The 22273-nt window shown below is 41.3% G+C and overlaps 1 protein-coding gene and 1 long non-coding RNA gene across 3 annotated transcripts in view; both read left to right on the top strand.

Moving 5' to 3' along the window:
- Positions 1–7188, top strand: part of GRID1 (glutamate ionotropic receptor delta type subunit 1) — a 511185-nt gene extending 503997 nt beyond the window's left edge. For both annotated transcript variants that reach the window (XM_052677974.1, XM_052677976.1), the window contains one exon: positions 6558–7188. In XM_052677974.1, coding sequence (XP_052533934.1) covers positions 6558–6986 — 429 coding nt within the window. In that variant the 3' untranslated portion in view covers positions 6987–7188. The remainder of the gene's footprint in view (positions 1–6557) is intronic.
- Positions 7189–15836: 8648 nt separating this feature from the next.
- LOC128078093 (uncharacterized) overlaps positions 15837–22273 on the top strand; it is an 83528-nt gene continuing 77091 nt past the window's right edge. The window contains exon 1 of the long non-coding RNA XR_008205295.1: positions 15837–16072. This is a non-coding gene — a long non-coding RNA (uncharacterized LOC128078093). The remainder of the gene's footprint in view (positions 16073–22273) is intronic.

Genomic DNA, 22273 nt, shown 5'->3' with positions numbered 1-22273 from the left:
TATTTGTATTAATATAATACCATACTGTGTTGTCATTTTTTTGCAGCACACCTATTACTTATATGTTCGCTGCTTTTTTTTCTTGAACAAGCCAATTTTGTCTGTTTTTGCCACTCTGCCAGAGCCTCCTGGAATAAATTAAAACTATATTTCTACATATGTGATAGCTGCAGCTGAAAGCAACGATAATGACCCAGTGTGAATGCAGCATTTCAAAAGAAGTATTTTCTTAAACAAATACAGAGCTGCTGTTTCTTCATTTCTCCCTAACAAGCTAAATGTGTGAATGAGTGATGTCTGAACCTTCCCAGACAAAGCTGGGACCTGGGCAGAGCTGCTGATTTTGCTGCTAAGCTAAGAAGCCTGTGGGTGGGTGAATGGGGAAACCTGCCTGTTTGGGGTTTATTTCTCTGCTTTCTTTTTCAGTTATGCAGTTTGCCTGTTTGCTCATGGAAGTGTCCAAGAAACTTCCTTCCTGAGTTGCTTGGTACATGTGTGCCTTCTGTCTCTCATGACATGTCTTCAGCGCATGCATATGTGTTAATAGATATTATATGGATGGGAGAGGGACTGGCCTGTGACCTCGCCAAGGTCAGAAGAGGGAATGTGTGTTTGAGGCTGGGGCTTGACTCAACTCTTGAACCCCAGTCCTACTCACAAAATTACCTTACTTTCTTAAATAGTTGTTCCACAGAATGATCAGTATTAATGTTTATCTCTTGTTTGGCTTTCATTCTCTCACTGAAAAATTATCCTTCATATTTCTAAGTTTTTTGTGTCTGATATTTAGAGTCCAGACCATCAGACTTTTATTCCTGCTGTAGTCTAGTTTCATTTACAGGTGTGAGTGCAAATGCTGTTTTGTCATAGTTTTGGCATAGTTCTAACATCAAATTTCTCCAGATAGCCAACTCTCCTTTCTGAGCATTTGACCTTACTGGAGCTGCGTCATCAACTTGTAACTTTTATCTGGTCTTCTGTTGAACTTTATGATAAGACGGTAGAAATTAGAAGTAAGAACAAAAGTCTTTCCTCTGGAAAATCCCAGCTATTGCAAGCCAGGCAGCTGAACAGAACACCTTTGAATTAATAGTGTTGGGAGTGACATAGGCAATTTCTTGAGAACAGCGTCCATTGGCTCCTCCCCAACACTGAGGCATCTCTTAAGTCTGACAACATTAACTGACTCCAAACCTCCCAAGTAGTTTCATGTTCTTTCATTTTGATTGCCCACACACTTTCCTTAGAGCCCACTGTAAAAAGTGGCAGAAAATAAGCTAGAAAAAATACTATGGTTAGAGTTGTTCTATTATAATTTATATATTGCTGTAATTTCTCTCTGCATGATAAAACCAAGCTTAGTTCTGCCAGCGAGCCGTAGCTCCTTGCAGTCACGGCTGTGCAGAGCTAGTTGTTTTTAGGTAATTCAGGTAAGCGTCCTTCAAATCCATGCAGATGCTTGCCATGGTGTGCTTTGCTCTCAGTCATAGACCACTGAGCCTGTCACTCAGAATCAAGTCCTTAAGATGTACCTGAAACACACCCTTCATTTGCCCTTAGAGAAGTCAAACTCATTGAAAAAGAATGACATTTCAATTGGTATTTATGAATGAGATAATTTCCTGACTAGAAGCATTGTTTGGTTAGCTGTTTTCCTTAATGTGGAGAAGGATAAGCTTGTGTTTATCATTCATTTACTTTACATGAGGTATTTTTTTCCCCTTCACTGATTAACTTCTTTAACTTATCTACTTGGAGCATAACATTAATACTGCAAATAGAATTATGAAGACAGCAGAGGAAAAATATTTGATCTCCTTTTGGCAGCAGAACCATAAGCATTTGTCCAATGTAGCTGTACGTGAAAAATGAAGTTGAATTGGCCTGAAACGTTGTAGAGGTTACATTTATAACATTAACTAAGTTTTGCATATTAAGCACAAGAAAAGAAAGAAAGGTAACCTTCAGTAATGTGTCTGCCTCAGACACTGAAGCATTAAGTTTGGAGCTCCTTCATTCATCTCTGAAAGAGAACAAGCTGAAGCCAGAAGCATTTGTGATGAGAAACAGCAAGGGGCTGCCTTTGGGCCAGAGAAGGCTCTGTGCTGGAAAATGGGCACACATACCCCCCTGTGGCTCTGGTTCTTCCCATCCAGCTGCCAGAGCCAGCTCTTCTGCTGTTCCCCAGCTCCAAGCCTCAATTTGCTAATTTATATTCATTTAGCAATTTTAATTCGTTAATTTTGCCATGGAGAAATACAAAAATAGAGATCAGTTACAGCATTGGAAAGTTTGGAAGTCTTTTGGAGTGTTATATTACCATTTCAGAATTAAGATCACAAGGTTTCAGGAAATGAGGAAAAAATGCCAGCAAAGGGCTTTAAATGCTATCAAATGCCTCATACTTAATTGAGAATTACAGAGCTGAAAAAAGAGAAGAACACTGATCTGACAAAGGAGAAGAATGTCATAACTTTTAAGATTTGTTTGTTTGGCTTTATTACCTCTTAACCCTTTCCATTTATCTTGTTACTTTTCCGTAGCATGTTTTTGTTATTGAATTTTCTAGGAGATCAATAAAGGAAAAAAGAAAGATGATCTTTACAGAATTTACAAATTCTGCAAGCTTCACTTGTCAAATAAAACACTCAGAACACTTCTGTTCTGGAAATCCCAGGATTCAAAGCGGTCTTCTAGTATGTAAGGACAAACTAATCTTTTCACGTGGTTCTAATCTTTATCTTGGATCCTTGTTTGTTTTTTTTTTTAAAGCATTTGAAAAATCATTCATTCAACATTAGGATAGTTTCGTACAAAGCTTGACATTTGGTTATTTAGCTGCTCTTCATCTGATAAGGCAAAGAAAAACGAAGAACCTTTACAGTGTATTTTTATTAATCCTAAGAGAGAGAGTTGTTTTCCTTAACCTTTACGAACATCCTATTTTAGCAACAGAAAGAGGGAATAATGTGAACTTCTGGGCTCTTTGAGGCTTTTATTTATTTTTTTCTCTTATCTTAGTAAGGCCAGAGAGTTGTCCTCGTTAAATAAAGAGTTAGAAACAGGCAAATGAAATCCCACCCCCTTACAACCTCCTAGTAAAATCCCAAGCATTTACTTCTCTACTTAAAGTGTTTTGTAGTAGATTAAAAGTTATATTTGTGTGCAGGAATTAGGTTCTCTTTTTCTTTACAGCAAAATGTTGTGCATGGTTAAGCACGTGTTTGTACTGTGAAACATAAACAGTTGCAATTGCACCATTTATGAACAGTGCTGTTCCAGAGCAGCACTGTGCATAGGGAGGAAAGGATGGCAGTCCTCTTAGACTAGTAGAGTGGCACCTCCCCAACAGGGTGGTCATTAATAAAACCCTCTCATCTGAATTAGATGTCTAGTAGGGTCATCCCATCTTTATTTTTACATCTTCAAAGAGCTAAATGTTATAACAAGGAGGAATTATTTGAATTTTATGATGTTGTGCACAGATTCTCCAAATTAGGAGTGTGCTTCCTTCACCAATGTGTTTTTCCTCAGCAAACAGTTAATAGCTATGTGTTACAAATATCAGTACTATACTGTTCTCTCTGGCTTGGCTAGTTATCCCTGTTGCATTATTTTTGTTTCCATAGCAAAACAGGATGGAATGCACTGGAGATGTGCATGCAATCAAAAAATACAAGTATAAGATGTTGATGTATATTTTCACTTGAAATGATCTGAAGAAAGCATTAGATAAAAGCTCATAAAAATGCAAAGGAGTCATGAATATTTCTTGAAAGCTTTATTTGGGAAATATTTTTCCTCTTGTATTTGCTCAGCTTCTGTCTGAGTACTCTACATTTGCTTTTCTCGTAGTAGAGTATTGGGAAGAATGTGGGTCCCAGATAACTAAAATGCTAACCTAGGAGTCTGAATACAAGCATGCAGGGTTTTTGGGAAAAGGACGTGTAGTACAGGGTACCTAAAGAAGCACCGTTTAATGGGCTTTGGGGAGTTAGCTTCCTTAGGCACAGATGGCATCAGACGCTACAGTAGCTGAACTTTGCAGATAAGCAGAACTTCGCTGCAATCTTTCATTGGCAGACAGATGAAAAAAATACAGAAGTGCATGGCCAGACACTGTACAAAATGAAGCTTCTCAGAGAGGTTGAGCCCTTACTCCCAGCTGAGGATAATGCTAAGAACACCTCCAGCACTTGTCCCCAGTACACAGTTTTATTTCAAGAAACAGAGCTACATAAATTCTAAAATTAAATCCTTGTACTCCGGCCATTATATCACAAATGCTTAATTTTCCTTGCAGTGGATTTTATGGTCAGCTTAGAGCATTGTCTGACTTAGAGAATAAGGAGCCTGACGTGTCAGGTTGGTGAAGACTTGATGTATCTACAGCAACTATCTTATCAAGTATTGTCCAGTTCCTTTCTGCCATAAACTATTTTTTTATTTATTTTCCATTGATTTTATCTAACTCAAAATTATTTGATTAGAGAATCTATCTGAAAAAACAGTGTTAAGGGAAAAAAAAAAAAAAAAAGTTTCTATCTATTTCTCTGGTGAGGAAGATAATATCCCCAGAGTCCCAGAGAGCAGCACTGGGGGCTTGGTCGGCTTTTTATGTAAATGAAATAGGAATCATTTTTCCACTGATTAAGAAGGGAGGTGCAAACTGCTGCTCGGCTGTGTAATTGTTGAACAATTGTACTCCAGCTGAACTCACTGGAGACCTAGCATAAGCTCAGAGGTTTGGGTTCATGTTACACTAATTCATTTTCAAATCCATACAGAGATCACCAAATCCAATGGCTCTTGAAAAATACAGAAGTGGTTTAAAGTCATTTTAAATCATACAAACAAATCTATATTTGACAGTGGCTGGAATCTAGGGCTTTGGATTTGACTTCATTGTCAATTTAAGGCTGAAGGTAAAGTTGCACAGCAGTGTACGACATGGAATAATATAATTCACTGTGCCCCACCTGAAACGTTATGGTAAAAGATTATGTGGGGTAGTTGGCAGCAACCCTTCATTCTTATCTACTCCCAGAGCCTAGGTTTTGGCATGGACAAGAGTTTCTTTAAGGCTACTGGTTGTGTGTTTAACCAGTTAGGAACATGTTGAGCTATGGGCAGTCAGAGATAGTGATAGGAAAGGGGAAATGGTTTTAAACTGATCCAGGGGAGGTTTAGGTTAGATATTAGGAGGAAGTTTTTCACACAGAGGGTGGTGAAGCACTGGAACAGGTTGCCCAAGGAGGTTGTGGATGCCCCATTCTTGCAGGCATTCAAGGCTAGGCTGGATGTGGCTCTGGGCAGCCTGGTCTGCTGCTTGGCGACCTGCACACAGCAGGGGGATTGAAAACCAGATCATGATTGTGGTCCTTTTCAACCCAGGCCATTCTGTGATTCTATGATGATTCTGTGATTACTGGGACCCATCAGGTAGTCCCATTTCCTAGCCTCGGCTTTCTCTGAGAACACTGTGTAGTTTGTCAGACCAGAGGCTACCTTTAGTTCCAGGACTGTTGGGCTCTTACAGATACTTTGCTGCTAGTCTGCAGTATGTTACACTTGCATCAAAGAGCTGTAACTGCACAGCTGTGCTTTCTGAAATATAGAGAAATGATATAATACCTTTTTATTTTATAGACTGCTAGCTATTAAAATTTAGTCATATAACATCCCAGGTGGTTGGCTTTATTCTGCCAGTTTGATTGTTCTCCACTTTGGACATCCTGCATGCCGCACTGAGGTCATAAAAGCCCATTGTAGGTCTTTGCTACTTCAAATTTTAAAGGCAACTTTTTTGGCCTTGGGAAGCTAAAATGGTGGCAGTTGGTGCCAAAAGTCTCTTGACAAGACCACTCTGGGAGCCGTAGATGACTCATTCTCAAGGACAGTGATGCATTTTCTAAAGATTGGGGCTGCTTTCCCAAACACTGAAAACAGATGTAAACTTTTACCAGATGAGATGCCAAAGTGATAGACAGCTTGTAGTTGATCCCACAACTGTTCAGTTCACAAACGCATGCTCCCCTGCCAGGGCTTCAAGAGCGGGTCTCCATTTTAATGCCATTCTGGGAGCTCCATGGATCTTGCCAGGTAGGTGACACAGTGCTCCCTGCTGGTTAAGGAAAGTTTCTTCACCACCATAACTCCTGGCCGGTAGATTTTGGTGCGTGAAGCAAATGTTCTGGAGCCAGCTAGGCTGTGCACAGTATTACACTGCTGTAATCTTCAGAAAGTGTGCTTCAGATATGTGAGAGTGCTAAGCTCTACTGATGCCAAGATGTGTTGGCTGAGACATCGTTTTATGTTCAGGGAGTTTCATACTGAGAGCATCAGTGGGCTTTGCAGGCTGAAATGGAGATGGCGCTTTCTTCAGTGCGTGTTCTCATTTGGAGGCATTGGACAGACCTCGAGGTTTTGCACAGGCACAGATGACATAAAGCAATCTAATGAGTAAACACCAATTCCCATCACATAGAGGAGAGGGAAGGATGGGACACAAAAGGCGGTTGCTTTGTGAGTGATTGTTCTGTTCTCTTCCTCACTAGGATAAAGAAGTGAACCTGGAGCAGGTCCATAGACGCATGAACAGTTTAATCGATGAAGACATAGCCCACAAGCAGATCTCTCCAGCGTCCATCGAGATCTCAGCCTTGGAGATCGGTGGCATGCAGCCAGCTCAGACCCTGGAGCCGGTACGCGAATACCAGAACACGCAACTTTCTGTCACCACCTTTTTACCAGAACAGACAACTCATGGTGCCAGCAGGACACTCACAGCTGCCTCTGGCAGCAACCTGCCGCTGCCCCTGAGCAGCTCTGCCACCATGCCCTCCATACAGTGTAAACACAGGTCGCCAAATGGAGGACTATTTCGTCAGAGCCCCGTGAAAACCCCAATCCCTATGTCATTTCAGTCTGTGCCGGGGGGAGTCATTCCAGAAGCAATGGAGCCCTCTCACGGAACATCCATTTGATGAAAACAAACAGTAACACAACCAGCAGAGCTTTTTAATACAAAACTAAAAACAAACAAACAAAAAAAAAAGCAAAGAAACTCTTACATTTTTCTTGTATATAAGTGTAAATAATGAAAGAATGAAGTGGGGTAAAAGTGTATTTTGAATATTCCCAATTTTCGAAGTCAGTAAAAAACAAAAGAAAAAAAAAAAAAACAAAAATGTATGAATGACTTTGTAAATTTTGTTCTATATGAATAAAAAGGCAAACTACTTGTGATCGTTCTCAAGTGCCAAAGAAGACCAGTTACTGGGACTGAGGGACGTACATTATTTCTTCTGTGGATTTCAACATGTATTCCCTTCCTGTTCTTGTTTTCAGAGCGAATTTTATCCATTTCTTGCCATCACCGTGCTCAGACCTCTCCTTTCCCTAGAATCCTATTGCTGGCAGTTCATTCAGAGAGTTTGGCATCTGGTACTAGAATAGCGGTAGCAAATGTTTTAAACCTGAATTACAGCTAAAACCCAACAAGAGATGAAAATGAACTTTTGCTTTCTAACAAGCATTTAGACATCCATACAGTTCTTAAGTTTAAGCACAGGATTATGGAATTATGTTTTTACATGTGTATGTGCGGTGTGGCTCTTCTTATTTAATCTATGTTTTGCTATATGTGTATATAAAATATATATGCCGTATAGCGTATATATTTCATATTTATAAATGCTTTGATAAGAAACAAGTTTCTGGTTATGGGTAAAGCTGTTAAGAAAAAACTGATCAGCTCTTTTTTTATCTTATGTAGACAAATGCAAAAGGAGAGTAACCGGTGGCTGAAAGGACTGAGAGAAGGGAGAGCTTGAGCAGGCAGGAGGTAATGGCACTGCAGAGACTGTGCCCTCTGGTGCTGTTCCTCTCTTTAAGATTTCAAGGAATTTGCTGCATAATGGATGGAACACTTGCAGCTGAAGTTATATCCCTGAATGACAAGGCTAAGCTCATGACTACAAGCACAACTCTGCTTTTTCTTCTCACTGATTTTATAAAGAGAAAAATGCTAATGGCCATGTCTGTAATATTGGTAAAAGTGGCCATTAAAAGGTTTTGGGTTTTTTTTTTTTTTTTTTTTTTTTTGTCTGTGGAACACAATCAAAGGACAAAGACAAAACAGCATGTGTAGCTAATTTAATGTCTGATTCTGCAAATGTTACCAGTGCCATTTCATATGACACAAAAAAAAAAAAAAAAAAGCAAAGCCAAAACATGTTGTTTCATTCCCAAATAGTAGTCCTCATGCTAAAAATAACTGATTCCCCCTTCGCCCACTGTTGCTAATAGACAATCAATAGCTTCCAGGATTGGGATAGTTTAATATCTTCTCATATCCCTATGGCTAGGTTGCAAGTTCCCTCTGTAGCAGGATTTCTCCTCTTAACTAGAATGCTGCTATTTGGAAAAGGCTGTAGGTCTCGATGCAGCAAAATCACAGCCTACACTACGGTGAAAGTCTGTTTGAACAAAGGGAAAAATGCAGTCCCATCCCCAGAAAATCAGCAGGCAATCTAGGTCAGGCTTTTGGATATGTAAATATTTCATTGATCGCTCCCAATTTGAGTTGTGTTATTAATCAACAGGTATATTTATAAGATAAAAGTCCCCAATTTTTTACATTTATATTTCAAGCAGTAGGGAAAAAAAATCAAGCTGGGATAGAAACGCAGTCTCACAGAAGACGATACCCAGCACATAATTTAAATGAGGAATATTGATGGTGAGCTTCCAGAAGGAGGAATCTTGCAGGGATTCGTTTGTTTCTGCTGTCAGTATGGTTCCTCAGGAACACAGTACAGTTTTGCAGCCTGGCACAAATAGTGCTATTTGCCACAAACTAATTAAAAATGAGTTATGCTGTAGTCAGCTGACAGGATTTATCCCGTTTAGACACTTGGCCCACACAAGCCTGGGATTTTTTTCCTCCCTCTTTTGTTGTACTTTTTCCTCCTATTCTCCGAACAACCCTCTGGCCGCAGGAAAAGATAGATATTTCTCCTCCTGACTTTTCTACCTTCCATGCACAGGCAACCGTTTGTTATAGCAGAACGAGCTGAGCAAGAAAGACATGCACTCCTAGCTATCTGCAAAGATGCAAAGAAGAGAGCATGCAACTGTTTGCACTGGAAAAAAAATCTCTCTTTTTTTTTTTTATTCCTAATTTAAGATTTCTGAAGAAGTGCAAGGAGATGCATAGCTGCAAGCATACAAACTAGGGCTTTTGGTGATCACCTTCATTCCTAGCATCCCCTGAGCTGCTTGGCCACAGCTTCCCCTCTGGACAACGAGGAGCCACGGTGAGCCCCTGGTGCACAGCAGCACAGCTGCTGCTGCCCATGTTGTAGCAAATAAGTTCGTCAGTGACTGCCTCGACATGCAAGGCTCAGAGCAGGGGGCTGAAATGCTGCTTTGGTTGAGGCATCACTGCATTCACAAAGTAAATCAAGTCTTTTTTTCACGTTGTAGCCTAAGCCACAGTGCTAACAAGTGCTGAATAATTTAAACTGAACAACGTTTGTGGAACAAATTGTGAACATAGTATATCTGGGAGATTAACATTCTCCGTATCAATATTCTTCTCCCGGCCCAGTCTTACCACCATTTTTAGAAGTGTGATTTAACTTATAAATGATGCTGAATCTGACTGATTTTCATGCATAGGCTATGAAAGACTTGTTTAAAAGCTCTGCAGGATTGCATCTAAGACAATCAGGATTTTGCAGCATCAAGCCACACTGTCCTTGCTCAGAGAAGTATTTAAGCCTGTGTGTAAGCCCTACAGAAGCAGCTGCTTTATGCACAGGTTGAAGTGCCTTGCTGATTACTGACGGAGTTCAGTGCAGGCATCTGACTAAATACGTGGTTAATTTTAAGCAGAGTGAGCTTGCAAAAATCTAGGGGACTATTCAGTTGTTTAAAGGTAGCCAATGAAAGTGCTTTGCTGCACAAGGGTCCAGGCTGCTAAAGTAGCAATCCGTGATGGCGAAGGTACTGCCTAGTAATTATTTATATAAAAGTTAGCAAGTCATAGCATGGGCCTCTCAACCACAGCAGAGAGCTGTTAAATTTTTCATGTGGTAGTTTGGTTTTAGGTTATTATGTACAAATCACCAGGTTCTCCCTGAGCATAAACAATGCTTCTTTCCCTTAACTTTCAGTTTGAAAAGTAAATGCAGAGTGTATAATTTCCATGTTCAATCTCCTTTTTCAAATATATATCTTTATTTTGACAGATCAAAGCATACATTTTCTATATAGTATGTATCCACCACACACTTGCATCTATATATATATATATATATGTACATGCACAGTTATTCACAGATGAAGCGAGAAGTGTAATTTCCATGTGATGTAAATGGGTACAAGCTCAAAGCCCTCACAGAGCTATGCTTGTTTACATCACTTGCAGATCTGACCTTTCCCTCTTAGTAGCTGGCAAGTAGAAAAAAATGCAGAAATTCCTGAAAGCTTTGAAGACCAAGCTGCGCCCTTGATTTTCAAACAGAACTTCCCTCTTAGTGTGCTTAAAAAGAATAACGTCTGATCCCAAATATTCCAGATCCTCCAGGATGTTTACATTGCAAAGATGACTGTACAAGAAATGGAAATTGAGTGCCTATACCTTCCTTTTATCGCGCTCTTTTGCTGATGAACTTCTGCGAAAGTGACATCTGTGGCACAGCACTTGTAGTGCGTCTTGTTCTATTTATCCATTAGTTTAGAAATAACTATATTTTCATACAAAAATGTGACTCCGTTTCTTCTATTTGCTTGCAATCTGCTTGCAATTTGAAGGATGCATTGCTATTATTTCTTAGAAGTATGTCATGTTTTTTCTATTGCAATGGATAAAAATATAGTAATTGTGCTTTTTAATTTCAGAGTTGAAGCTTGATAGAATGTTTAAATGCTGAGTTACAACTACATGTATGTGATACTTGGCTTTCTAAGTGAAACTCCCACCACCTGCCTTGCTTTGGTAACCTGCCACTGCTGCACTGTAGATGAAGGCTCAGCAAAACATCTCACTTTCTCTCAGCCTACTGATTTAGGCCTGGGTTCTCACCTGTGTAAGCCAACAACCCTTCCAGTGAAAGGACCTGCCAGGCTTTGGCTCTTAACAGTGAGACTGCCAGCACTACTTCTGATGAACTTGTATTCAGTGCTAGCTCTGGAAAGGGAAATGTTTTGAGAGCCTCAGAAATGAAAATTACCTGAAAGAGGAACTTACATTAGTGTGATGATTTTGAGCACTTAACATGGATTTGAATTTGAACTGTTAGCTTAGAAAACATTTATTTTAAAACCTGTTCAAGTTTAGGCATATCACTTCTCTAAGAGAAGTTACAAGCTGCTGGCTTGGTGGCAAAAAGCCTTCCTTTCAAAGGAAACCAAGGTACAGCAACCACAGTGCTCAGACCCTTTGATTTGATTTTATTTTCGTTTGCTTTGCTGAATGGAACTTATATTATGAGCAGCTGTGACAAATAGTGACAAAGAACTAAATGCAACAAATTTGGGGGACACTGTTGGAAACTTTCCAAAATAATCTACACCCTACTGCAACCCTGGGAAATGCAAGGAGAAAGGTAGAAGAAAACAATGAAGAGAATCAAAGGACAAGGTAAAATTGGATGTGTGGTGAGGGGGGGAGGGAGGAAAGGGTGGTTACAACTCATCTATCTTAAATGTCTAGCAAAGCTCTATTACTGTATCAGAAGCATAGATTCCATCATACAAGCAGTTGCCTCAGTTAATTATTATTTTCTTAACTCTTAGGAAACAAATAAAAACAGCTTTTGTTCTACCAGCAGCAGTTGTTATATTATTTAAGAGCTGGAATTATGTGGCTGGCGGTGCCAGGTTTTTTGGCTCAACTTTCTCTCAGCTGGGGGAAATGAGCTCTGATGAGTGAGGTGTCCCTGAGCCAGCTGTGAGCTGTTTGCAGGATTGCACCCTGCTGGCTGGCTCACTCTCAGCTGGGAATAATGAGCTGTGCTGAGCTGCCCATAAGCCTTCAGTCCCAGGGAGCGTGGTTCAGTTGGAGTTGTGCTGTATGGTGTTGGGTGAAGTGTGCTGTTTTACTGATCTTCGTGTTGGAAGAAAGCAGCACAGAGATGTGGCCCTCCAAGCTCATAAGGTACCTAACAACAGGAGCATGAGATGCGTAGGGCTTCACTCTCTTTATGATTTTTGTACTTTCTGATATTCTAAGTCAATGTTCTTAAGTGGATCTTTAACCTTTTTAACTGTGGAGTTCTGAGGTACTGCTGAAGTGACTTTCTCCCCCTCATTTGAACTGCTCAGAGCTAACTTGTTAGCAGGTTGATTAATGCTGATAACCGTCATCAGTAAACTGTGTTGTCTTCCCCTCCTTTTCTTTTGTAGGTCATAGTGGAAGGCCTCTAGGATATCTGTAGCTGTTCAGTTTCTTTATTGTTGTTACAAAGCTCTGTAGTTTTAAGGGTAGGGAACTTATTAATTGTTTTGATCCCTATTAAAAGGGTGGGGGGGGGGGGAGTAAATCCTCACCATCACAGATGAACACAGACATGGCAAGCAGCTGGGCATGGAAGAAAATCAAGCAAATATGGTGGAGGGGAGAATATCTGTGTGTTTTGCTAATTGTTCAACTGCTGGGGTGTCTGGCTGGGACAGGAGACAGTTTCCGAATAATAATACACCATGAGTAACTATGCTTTGGAAACCTGAACGGTTCCAGGTGAGAAGCTACAAATCATAGCACAACATGCTCCCAAATTGTTTTTAAAATAAAGAAAGCACCTTTTATTTTTATTTTAATGCTGTAGTTGTGTGTAATGGGATGTGGGACCTGACGTTTTAAAGCAGTTTTACCTGATTATAGATCTGCTTTTGGACACAAAAATGCTACCCATTCAGTAGAGAAAATAACTCCAAGTTGCTATAATTCAATTTTTCCTTTATTTAAAAAAAAAAGTGTGTTATTTTCTGAGGGAAATATTTTCTGGGTGGTTAATTCTAGCATGAAGGAGCCCAGAATTTCAGGTGAGGTTTGCAGCTAGAAGAGCAAACAGGCACGACAGTGAATCTGAGAGAGATTTATGTATGTTTTCTATAAAACAGCAGGAGGAAGACTTGCGTTCTATTTAATGTGCTTTCTATGTGACTTATAAACTGGATTAAACCTATAAAAAATTAAATACTTATCAGAAGTAAAATATTCCAGGCCACTGAAATGCATGCTTGAAAGAAATGTTTCCCTACCTAAGAGAAATGCTATTTCAATCTATGAAGACAGTTTTATTTACAGATTGGGGATCCAAAGGATGTGACTGCAGCACCCTGTAACACTGTTCCACATCCTGGCTAATTCCCTGATGTTGTGTCCCCTGACTGCTGGTGACTACCCTGGGAAATGGAGATGACACTTGGTCTCAGAACTTCAGTAAGGATCCCAGAAGAGTGAGCAGGGCCCTGAGTGGGAAGTGCTCCTCAGCAACGGTGGAGAGCCTGAGAATAAAACAAGCAAGGGGCTCAAGTGAGACTTCAGTGGGGTATGCAGCAGGGTGATGGGCCTCTGTAGGTAGCTGCATACACTTCTTATTTAATGGAGAGGTTTCCTAACATCCAAGTGATGCTAGATGGGATGCTCGGGTCAGGCTGATCCTGGCATACGACATAGGCTGGGCTGTGAGTCTCTGATGTCCAGGGCCTGGGTAGCATTGCTCATCCCTTTTTGGTGGCACTCCTTGTGTTGGCTGCGAACAGCTGTTCAGTGTTTGTCCAGTTTTTTGACAGGGAAATGCACACTTAAAGCAGGAGTTTTCTCTTGCATGTTTGCATGCCTGGCATCATCTTGTTACTTGTCTGTCAAAGCATCAAGTAGAGAAACATATGCTTTGAAATAGAGCTTTTGCAGAGCATTTGGATCAATGAGGGCTGTCTGTCCATGTGCTTGTAGCGTCTACCATGGAAGAATATGAAGCTATCAATTCAGTGCCTTAATAAACCCTATTTTACTCTGGAATGCAGCTATGTTGCATTTAGCAGCTGGGAGTAATTGGTGACTGAGACCACAAAGGTGTGTTGTGAGGCAAGTCCTGCTGTTTTTGGAAACCAGAGGTCTACATCTTGCATGCAGCAGATGCTATGTTTGGGGGATGAAGGGCATATGGTATCTCATGACTGAGATATCATGGCTGGAAAGTGGAGGTGGAGTGCAAAGACAAGAGGGAGAGAGGAACCTCTGACAGGAAGAGGTGGCCCTCTTCCTGTCATAGCCATGAGAAGCTGTGGGCTACACTGAAGTCCTAGAGCATGTCCAGAAAAAGGCAACAAAGCTGTGAGGACTCTAAGCACAGGCCTTATAGGGAGAGGCTGGGGGAACTGGAATTGTTCAGTCTTGTGAAGAGGAGGCTCAGGGGAGATCTTGCCATTGCCATTAGGAAGTTGTGGTGAGATGGGGGTTGACCTATTTTCCCAGGGTGCAGCAGCAGGATGAGAGGTAATGGCCTTAAATTGTGCCAGGGGACACTTAAATTGGCTATTAAGGAAATTTCTTCTCAGAATGAGTGGAAATGCATAGGTGCAGGCTGCCACTGTCTCTGGGAGTGTTCAAGAAACATGGAGATGTGCCACTGAGTGATGTGGTTAGTGGGCACGGTGGGGATGGGTTGGGGTTAGTCCAAGCTTTGGTTTGCCATGGCTGCACCGTGTCAAGAGGACTTGTCTTGGGCTGCATAAACTTAACCTGCTTGGAAGTAATGCCTCATATTTGTTTCCAGAGAAATTATAACAGACACCAAGAGCACAATAACACAGTGTGATAGAGCAAATTCTTGTCTACAAAACCTTTTTTTTTTTTTTTTTTTTTTATCCCCCAACACCATTAGCTTTGTATTTTTGCCGGTGAAGAACCAGAACTTGCAGAATTTTACAAGTGTGGTGTGCACCAGCAGAGGTGACCTACTGTTGCCTCTGCTGAAACATGCCACCCATTGCCTCTCTGTTCACATCTACTGTTTGGTCTCCATATAAACATTCAGCAAACATCAGTGAATGTCAGTGGGTGCCATTTTTTTCTCCATATGGAGGAATTCAATTCCACCCCTTTGCTTCATGCGCGCTTCCACATCAGATGCCATTTTGTCAGTGCCCCTCTGCTGCCAGCTGTCACAGAATCACAGAATGGCCAGGGTTGGAAGGGACATCAAGGACCGTGAATCTCCAACCCCCTGCCACGTGCAGAGCCACCAACCTCCCCATTTAATCCTAGACCAGCAACACAGCAATAAAATGGAACTAAGTATTGGTAGGAGGGTTCAACGTCTACTGCCATACCAACAACCGTCTCTGACACTGGGACATCATCATAAAACAGGAGGCATTGCATTTGGAGCAGCCCTTGTAGAATATACAATGCTGTTTATATGTGAATTTTATTTTTTTCTTAAAATATTAAAAAAGAGAGGAAAGAAACCGTAAAGTTAATGAGATGTTTGACCTTGTTCCTGTGACACTAATGCATCAGTTTTGTTCTGTGGCAGTGATTGCAATTCTCAGTGAGCTCTGGAGGCGGCTATCAGAGATTTCTGATGACCTTGAGACCTGTTCTCGAACTCCTTTATCAAACCGGCTGGTTCTTAGCCGTTCAGAGCACCGTATTGAAATGCAAACAGTTACTTGTCGGAGCTGCCGTCCCCGTGCCCCGGCGTCGGCCGGCGCGGCGCTAACCGAGCGCTGAGGGTTGGCTGCTGCTGAGCGATGGGCGCGTGCCCGGGGCCGCTCAGGTGAGGAGGCGGCGCCGCCATGATGGCGCGGAGCGGCTGCCTTGTGAGCCGTGCCGGGCTGCACGTGGCCGCGCTGGGTGACCTCAGAGCTCTTTCCCGCTGACCTCAGGGACTCTCGGAGTCTTGAAAACGTCCTTCGTAGGTGTAGCGTTCAAATTGTTGTAAACGGCGGTCTAAACGTGCGCTGACAGTGAGGATCTGTGATTCCTTTCGTTGGGGAACAAAGGATTGGGATTACGTGGATCGGCGCTGCACGAACGCCAGCCGGAGCGGAGGTGACTGCGCTGCAAATTGCGAGCACTCACACTTAGACACAAACAGCAAAGTAACACTTTGCTTTTGATTTGAAGTAATTAGAAATGATGAGCATTACTCAGCTGGCCTTAGTTGAGTCGTTATTGAGAGCGAGCAGTGGCAGGTGATGGTTATGATTCTATGTCATTCCTCTTTTTCCAGCAGTGGAAAGAAATGGTTTAAGTATTCTGACAGTCAGAAAGGCGGAAAGGAAGGAAAAGGAGGGAAAAAAAAGAAAAAAAAAGAAAAAAAAGAAAAAAGCAAAACAAAAAAAAAACTTGTATGATTGAGTCCAAGGCATTTAAATTCTCCAGACTATTAAATTGCAGTGGGACTTAGGAGTTTAAATGCATGGAATCCCTTTGATAGTCCCTGATCAAAGTAGGCATCAGCTCACTGTTGAGTGTGTTGCTTCATGTGCATAGATTGAGATTTCAAAGCTTGTAGTGTAGATGGTTAATTCAAGCCCATACCCAATATTTGTGGAAGGTTGGGTTTTTTTTTGTTTGTTTTGTTTTCTTATAAACTTTGATCAGTTCTGAAACTGATGGCTTCCCACCTTTTCTCTGTCCTAGGTTATCACTGTTTTTATATGAAGAATAAATGTGTTATTCATAAAGGCGCATAAGGGTGAATGTTCTGGCTTTCATTGATGCTTCCTCTTGGAAGAAGCCTTTGCATGCATATAAAAGCATCTAATGTGTGCTATCAAAATGTGTTTTAACTGATGGTTGTTAGAGCAACGCTGCTTTATGCTTGGTAAACCTGGTCAAGGTCTTGACGTGTGCGAGGGAGCTTAATTTGATGCCTTTCTCATATGAAAAGTCTTGCAATGCTTGCTGAGTACTTACACTGACCTCCTCTGAGACACCCACCCTCACAGGTATCAGACTCTTTAAGCCTCATCAAGGGTTCCAACTGTTCAAAAACTTAAAATGGAACTCTTCCAGCGCTGTAAGAGGTGTCACTGATGTATGTAGAAAGGGAAGGTACATTTCAAGGGCTATTGATGCAGAGACAAATAAACTGCAAGCAAATGCTGCAAATAATCTGTTAATGCTAATGATGTTGGTATTTTTTTTTTTTTTGTTTGGTTAATTTTGTTCAATAATTCATACAGTATCCACTATCTGAATAAATATGTCTTTAGAATGAGATTATATTTCTTAGCATGTAAACACAAAGGCAATGTTATCTCGTGCAGTGGGAAAGAGAAGGAATATTTATCTTGTTTGCTATGTTGCAGTTACTGGATATTTGAAGTATGATAACCTCAGAAGCCCAAATAATTATCATGGTAAGGTGAATCAGTCTGAGAAACTGGAGCATTTTTGAGGAATCCAGTGCAATATGTGGTCCTCTTTCTTTCCTCTGTCTGAAAACCTTGAAATCAAAATGCATTGTTGTTCTCTTTAGCTAGATTTGTATTCTTGCTGTGGTATATGTTCAGAATGCTCCTCTCTTCTCAGAGGGGCAAGAGACAAACTGTACAATGTTGCTTTGGCTTTTCTTTGAGTCTTTACCTGTAAGGCAGCATTTGTACAGTGGCATGTGTGATTTGGTGGTATGTATGTTTGTGTGGTGGTTTTGATTTGTTTGTTCTTTATTTCCTTGGTGGTGTTTTGGGGGGAAGATGAGTAGCAGTGTGGTGTTCCAAAGAAAGGGGTCTCAAGATCTCAGCCTTAATTCCTAAGAGTTATTTACTGTCAGGCAGAATCTTGGATTTCCTGTTGTCTGCATGGATAAATTGCAATCTGATCTTCTAACTCGGATTTTTTTCAGAGAAGCTAAAATTGACACCAATTTCTGTGGCATCAACTTGAGGCTTGACCTGTATTTGATGTGACAGTCACAGGGAGTAGCTTTCTCAGTTTTTCAAGCTAAAATTAAGGAGAAAACATCTGGAGAGGAAAGGAAAAGCAGTGGTGAAGAAGCATAACATTTGTCCCAATGGGGTGGATGCTGTATATGTCTGTTACTCATGGGAAGCCCTACTGAGGCTGCAGGTGAGAGCATTCTAATGCATAAGATGTTCTGGACCTGGAAAGTTCAGTTACTGCCCTGAAGTATGTGTTTTGTTTTGTTTAATTATTCTTTTCCTCTTATCCTTCCCATATGCTTCAGCAGACCCCATTGAAGATGTTTGAATTTAATACTGTTTTCTAATTGCTCCTTTCTTCTCCTTATGGGACTCGCATGCGTGAAAGCTTTTCCTTTTCTATAGGAGTGGGGGTTCTCTGCATTTGTGGCTCACATGAAGTATGTCCTGTGCTGGAGTCACTGATTTGTCAGGGACTAACCAGGGTGTTCTACTTGATGCCTGGTGTGTATTTATGCAGCCAAGAATGAGGAAAACCAAGGAAAAACCATCTGACAGTGAAAAGCAAAAAGCCTTTTAGAATCTGATTTCGCATGCTGGGGATAATTGTTTTTAGCTAGGACTTGGAGCTTTGTCCTTTGAATGCCATGTGCTAACAGTTTTACATCAAAATAATCACCACTGTGAGTGAGAAGATGCTGGCTTGCTTTCTCAGCTTATGGAACTTGAAACTTGGAGATGGCTGAACGGCTGGAAACTGCAGGGCTTGTGCCAGATTGCTCACTACTTCAGGCAGACTCTTACCTTCCCACACCCTCAGAAGTGCATCTCTGCTCCAGCATCCACCTATAGCCTCCACACGTCACATTTGTCACAGGCTGATGCTCACCATCCGCTCTATTGGACATTATGTACCTCTTTATCAAAATAGAAGGCAATTGTAAGGGCAGCCAAAGTAATGGGGGAAGGTGCCCCATTCCTCGAGGTGTTCAAGGCCAGGCTGCAAGGGGACACTGGGCAGAGCCTGATCTGGTGCCTGATTTAGTGGTTGGCAGCTCTGCCTGCAGCAGGGGGTTGGAGATAGGTGGTTTTCAAGGTCCCTTCCAACATAAGCCATTTTATTATGATCTGTGGGTGCAGTCTGCCCCAAGATCTTTTAGGAGAGAGAAGGATAGTTTGAATCTTCATCTACCATTTGTAACCTAACTGCTGTGATTTCTGTCTTTTAGGTTGTTAGTATTTGTTGTATGCAGTTATGGAATGTGGTAGTTGGGTGCAGTTCTCTGTTAGCAAGCTACGTGCACTGTAACTCAGTCTTGTTTGAATGTGTCAGTTTATTTGATGTTAGGTGGCTTGGTTTGCATGTGTGAAACAGCTCAGTTTTAGATCCGTGATCTTTTTAATTGTTTGGCTTTTACACGTAAATTGGTTCCGTGTCAGCCAAATACTCTCTTCATTAGGAAACAAAACACGCAGCCTGGCACCTAATGTTTCCATTAGCTTGTTTAAATAGTCTGGGTTTGGAGCTGGGCCAGATTCTTTACTCAGAGTGCGTTTTTAATTCGATTATTGGCACACAATAATTGGTGTATCAACGATCCATTAGTAAAATATAGACGTTTGAAGGTGCTCTGACACATCCTGGCGGAGTTCATTTGAAATGTTCAGTTCTATATGGTAGCAAAAACCTTTCTTCTTTTCAGGCTAAATAATCAAAGCCAAATGGTTTCATGGTATATTTGATATAAATCTGTCTCTAAAAAAAAATAAAAATAAAAAAATAAAAAAATAAAAACAAACAAAAAAAAAAGAAAAGAAAAAACAACCCGTGTCTTTTGAGATGCATCTTTTAGTCCTTTATCTATAAAGGAAGCAGTTGCTTTCCTGTCGACATTGAGAATGGATATATTTATTTTTGAAGTGGGAAACTGAAATAAGGACTCCTTTCTGTTAGAAGGATAAGAATGCATTTTCTCTGAGAACTGACCGGTTGTATCCACTTCTTCAGGTTTTATCTTTTCATCATTTGTAAAGAGAAGTTGCTAAAAGATAAATCTGCTCTTAATCTGAGCAAAGATCTCTTGTTATCCCCTAACAACTGAGTTGTGCTAAGAATTACTTGAACAGGTTCAAAGGATTTTTGAACGTGTGCCTTTGTTATGCCATCTGGATTGTTCTTTGTGACTTTCTAAAGGACAGCAGGTTGGGGGAAGATCTTTTTTTTTATTATTATTATTATTTTTTCCCTTTAAGAAGCCTCTGTTGTTAGTACAGAATTCTTGTGTTCTGCTGTCCACCACCATCCACGTATATACTCTTGTTACATAAATCCAGCTGTAATTTGGGAGGTGGGGACTAGAAAAGAGTAAGGCCTGCTGTCTATCCCCCCCAGCAGCTGGAGGCAGGGCTGTGGAATTGCTGCCCTGTTTTCTGCTTGGGTGCCTGTTGTGGAGGCTGGGCTTTGTGGCCCAAATGGTTGTGATCTAACTGGTGTATGGATGGGGTTTATTGCACGTGGGTGTTGATGTGTTGGGCAAGCAACTGTGTGAAGGTGATAGCCTGGTCTGAACTTCCCGTTATCAAAGCCTGATAACTGCTGTGCTGGAGAACAGGTCAGCATGCAGGAATGGCAAACTGATGAAGCAGGATTACAGGTTGTCCCCAGAGTGGTGCTTAAACCCTGAGCCAAAGAACTGGAAGTTTGGGTTGCACAACCTTGATGCAAAAAATCAGCAAAGAAAATGTGATTCTGTATGACTTCAGTGACTGTGGTGCAGGAACATGCTGGTTTAGTGCTGCATGGAGGTCCCCCTGAGGAGTAGGCAAGGTAATGACCCTTTTGTGTCCCTTGGATTTCCAGCTGGATCAGAACCTCCCTTCACTTTGTGCTGCTGAGCTGGGAGTGATGGAGGGCACTGAGGCAGAGCCAAGGACAAGATGAACTGGTGTCCCTTGCTGATTGTCCTGCAGCAGGAATTTTTGTTGGATGTTGGAAGTTTGAGCAGGCTGGAGAATGTTCTTGATGTCCTTAAGCTGCTTAGATTTGAAGCTTCTCTTCCCTTCCCTGCCTTTTCTGTCTTGCAGACTCTTGTGCTGGCACAGACTAAGTGTATAGATCCTGCCAACATTTTGTTTGTTAACTGGCTTAGGGGTAAAACCTTTCTTACTGTTTTATAAGCAAGATGTTTTTATTTGAAAAGAAAAAAAAAAAAAAAAAAAGTGATGCACCAGCATTTCTGATAGAAGACACATAATTTCTAGTAAAATGTAATGCTCAGTTTATTCTAGAATATCAGAAATTGCCCTCTTGCCTCTCTTGCTTAGTCACCAAATTCTTCTAGTTGAGATACAGCTAACATCGATTGAGGAGGGGGAGCTTCTCCCATCTCCCACTCCAAATGAAAAACCAAAATGCCATCTCCATAGGTTTAAATCCTGTAACTGCTCTGTGCTTGGCAGGATAAGGAGCCAGATCCCTGTCTGAGTCAGACCAAGTGGCAGACTTGAATTCAACTGGAAGCAGTTCACAGCTGCTGCCTTCTCCTTATCCTCGTGCTGCTCTCTGAAAGCTAAAGCCATCTATCTAGGTGCCAAGCAGTCAAGAATGCTAACTTTTTGGTCATATCTTGAAGAAAGAAGCCCTTTCCCTTTTGGAGGCACAGGTCAATCTATTTTGTCATGACTACAATAAACGTTGTTGGCATCACAGATAGGATGGGGGCATTTTCCCACAGCTGCTGCAGGTGAACAGCTCTATCTCTCTCTAACCAAAATCTTCTACTGCTGACCCTGCATTGCCTTTCGGCTGGTAGCAGGAAGGCTTTGTGGGAGTATGTGCAGGAACCATGAATCAGGGAGCTGGTCTGATGCCTGAGGCACCTCCAGAGCCATTGGGAGCAGCTGCAGCCTCATTACTTACCAAAGCTTATTTCCCCCAAGCAAGGTCATTCTGAATGACGTGCTGTATTTGGCATTGCTGTTCTGATTTTTGGCCCTCTTATGAAATGCCAGTCTTCCCATTTGTTTGGTTGAGTCCATTACTAAATGTTTATGAAGGACTTAGTGCAGTGGAATGGCTTTTGGCTTGAAATGTGCTAGCCACGCTTTGCTCTGTCCTACCACCTTATTTAGCCACTCCTAAAATGCCCTTTTGCTAGGTCACACTGACATTCATGGATCTGAGCTGATTTATGCAGAAGTTTTGGGGCTTAAATCACACCATGGGACACCATGGCTTATCTAAACAAGTGTTAAATCTATGAAATGTGAAATCTGTAGATAAAAGCAGGCTATAAATAGAACAGTTAAAATGAAAGGGAAGAAAAATGATTTTCATCAAGTTTCTGGTAAGGACCTGGGTAAG

The sequence above is a fragment of the Tympanuchus pallidicinctus genome, unplaced genomic scaffold (assembly GCF_026119805.1).
Source record: "Tympanuchus pallidicinctus isolate F22 unplaced genomic scaffold, pur_lepc_1.0 scaffold16, whole genome shotgun sequence".
Lineage (NCBI taxonomy): Eukaryota > Metazoa > Chordata > Aves > Galliformes > Phasianidae > Tympanuchus > Tympanuchus pallidicinctus.
Note: the sequence above shows the minus strand (reverse complement) of the source record. Positions and strands in the feature narration are given on the sequence as shown.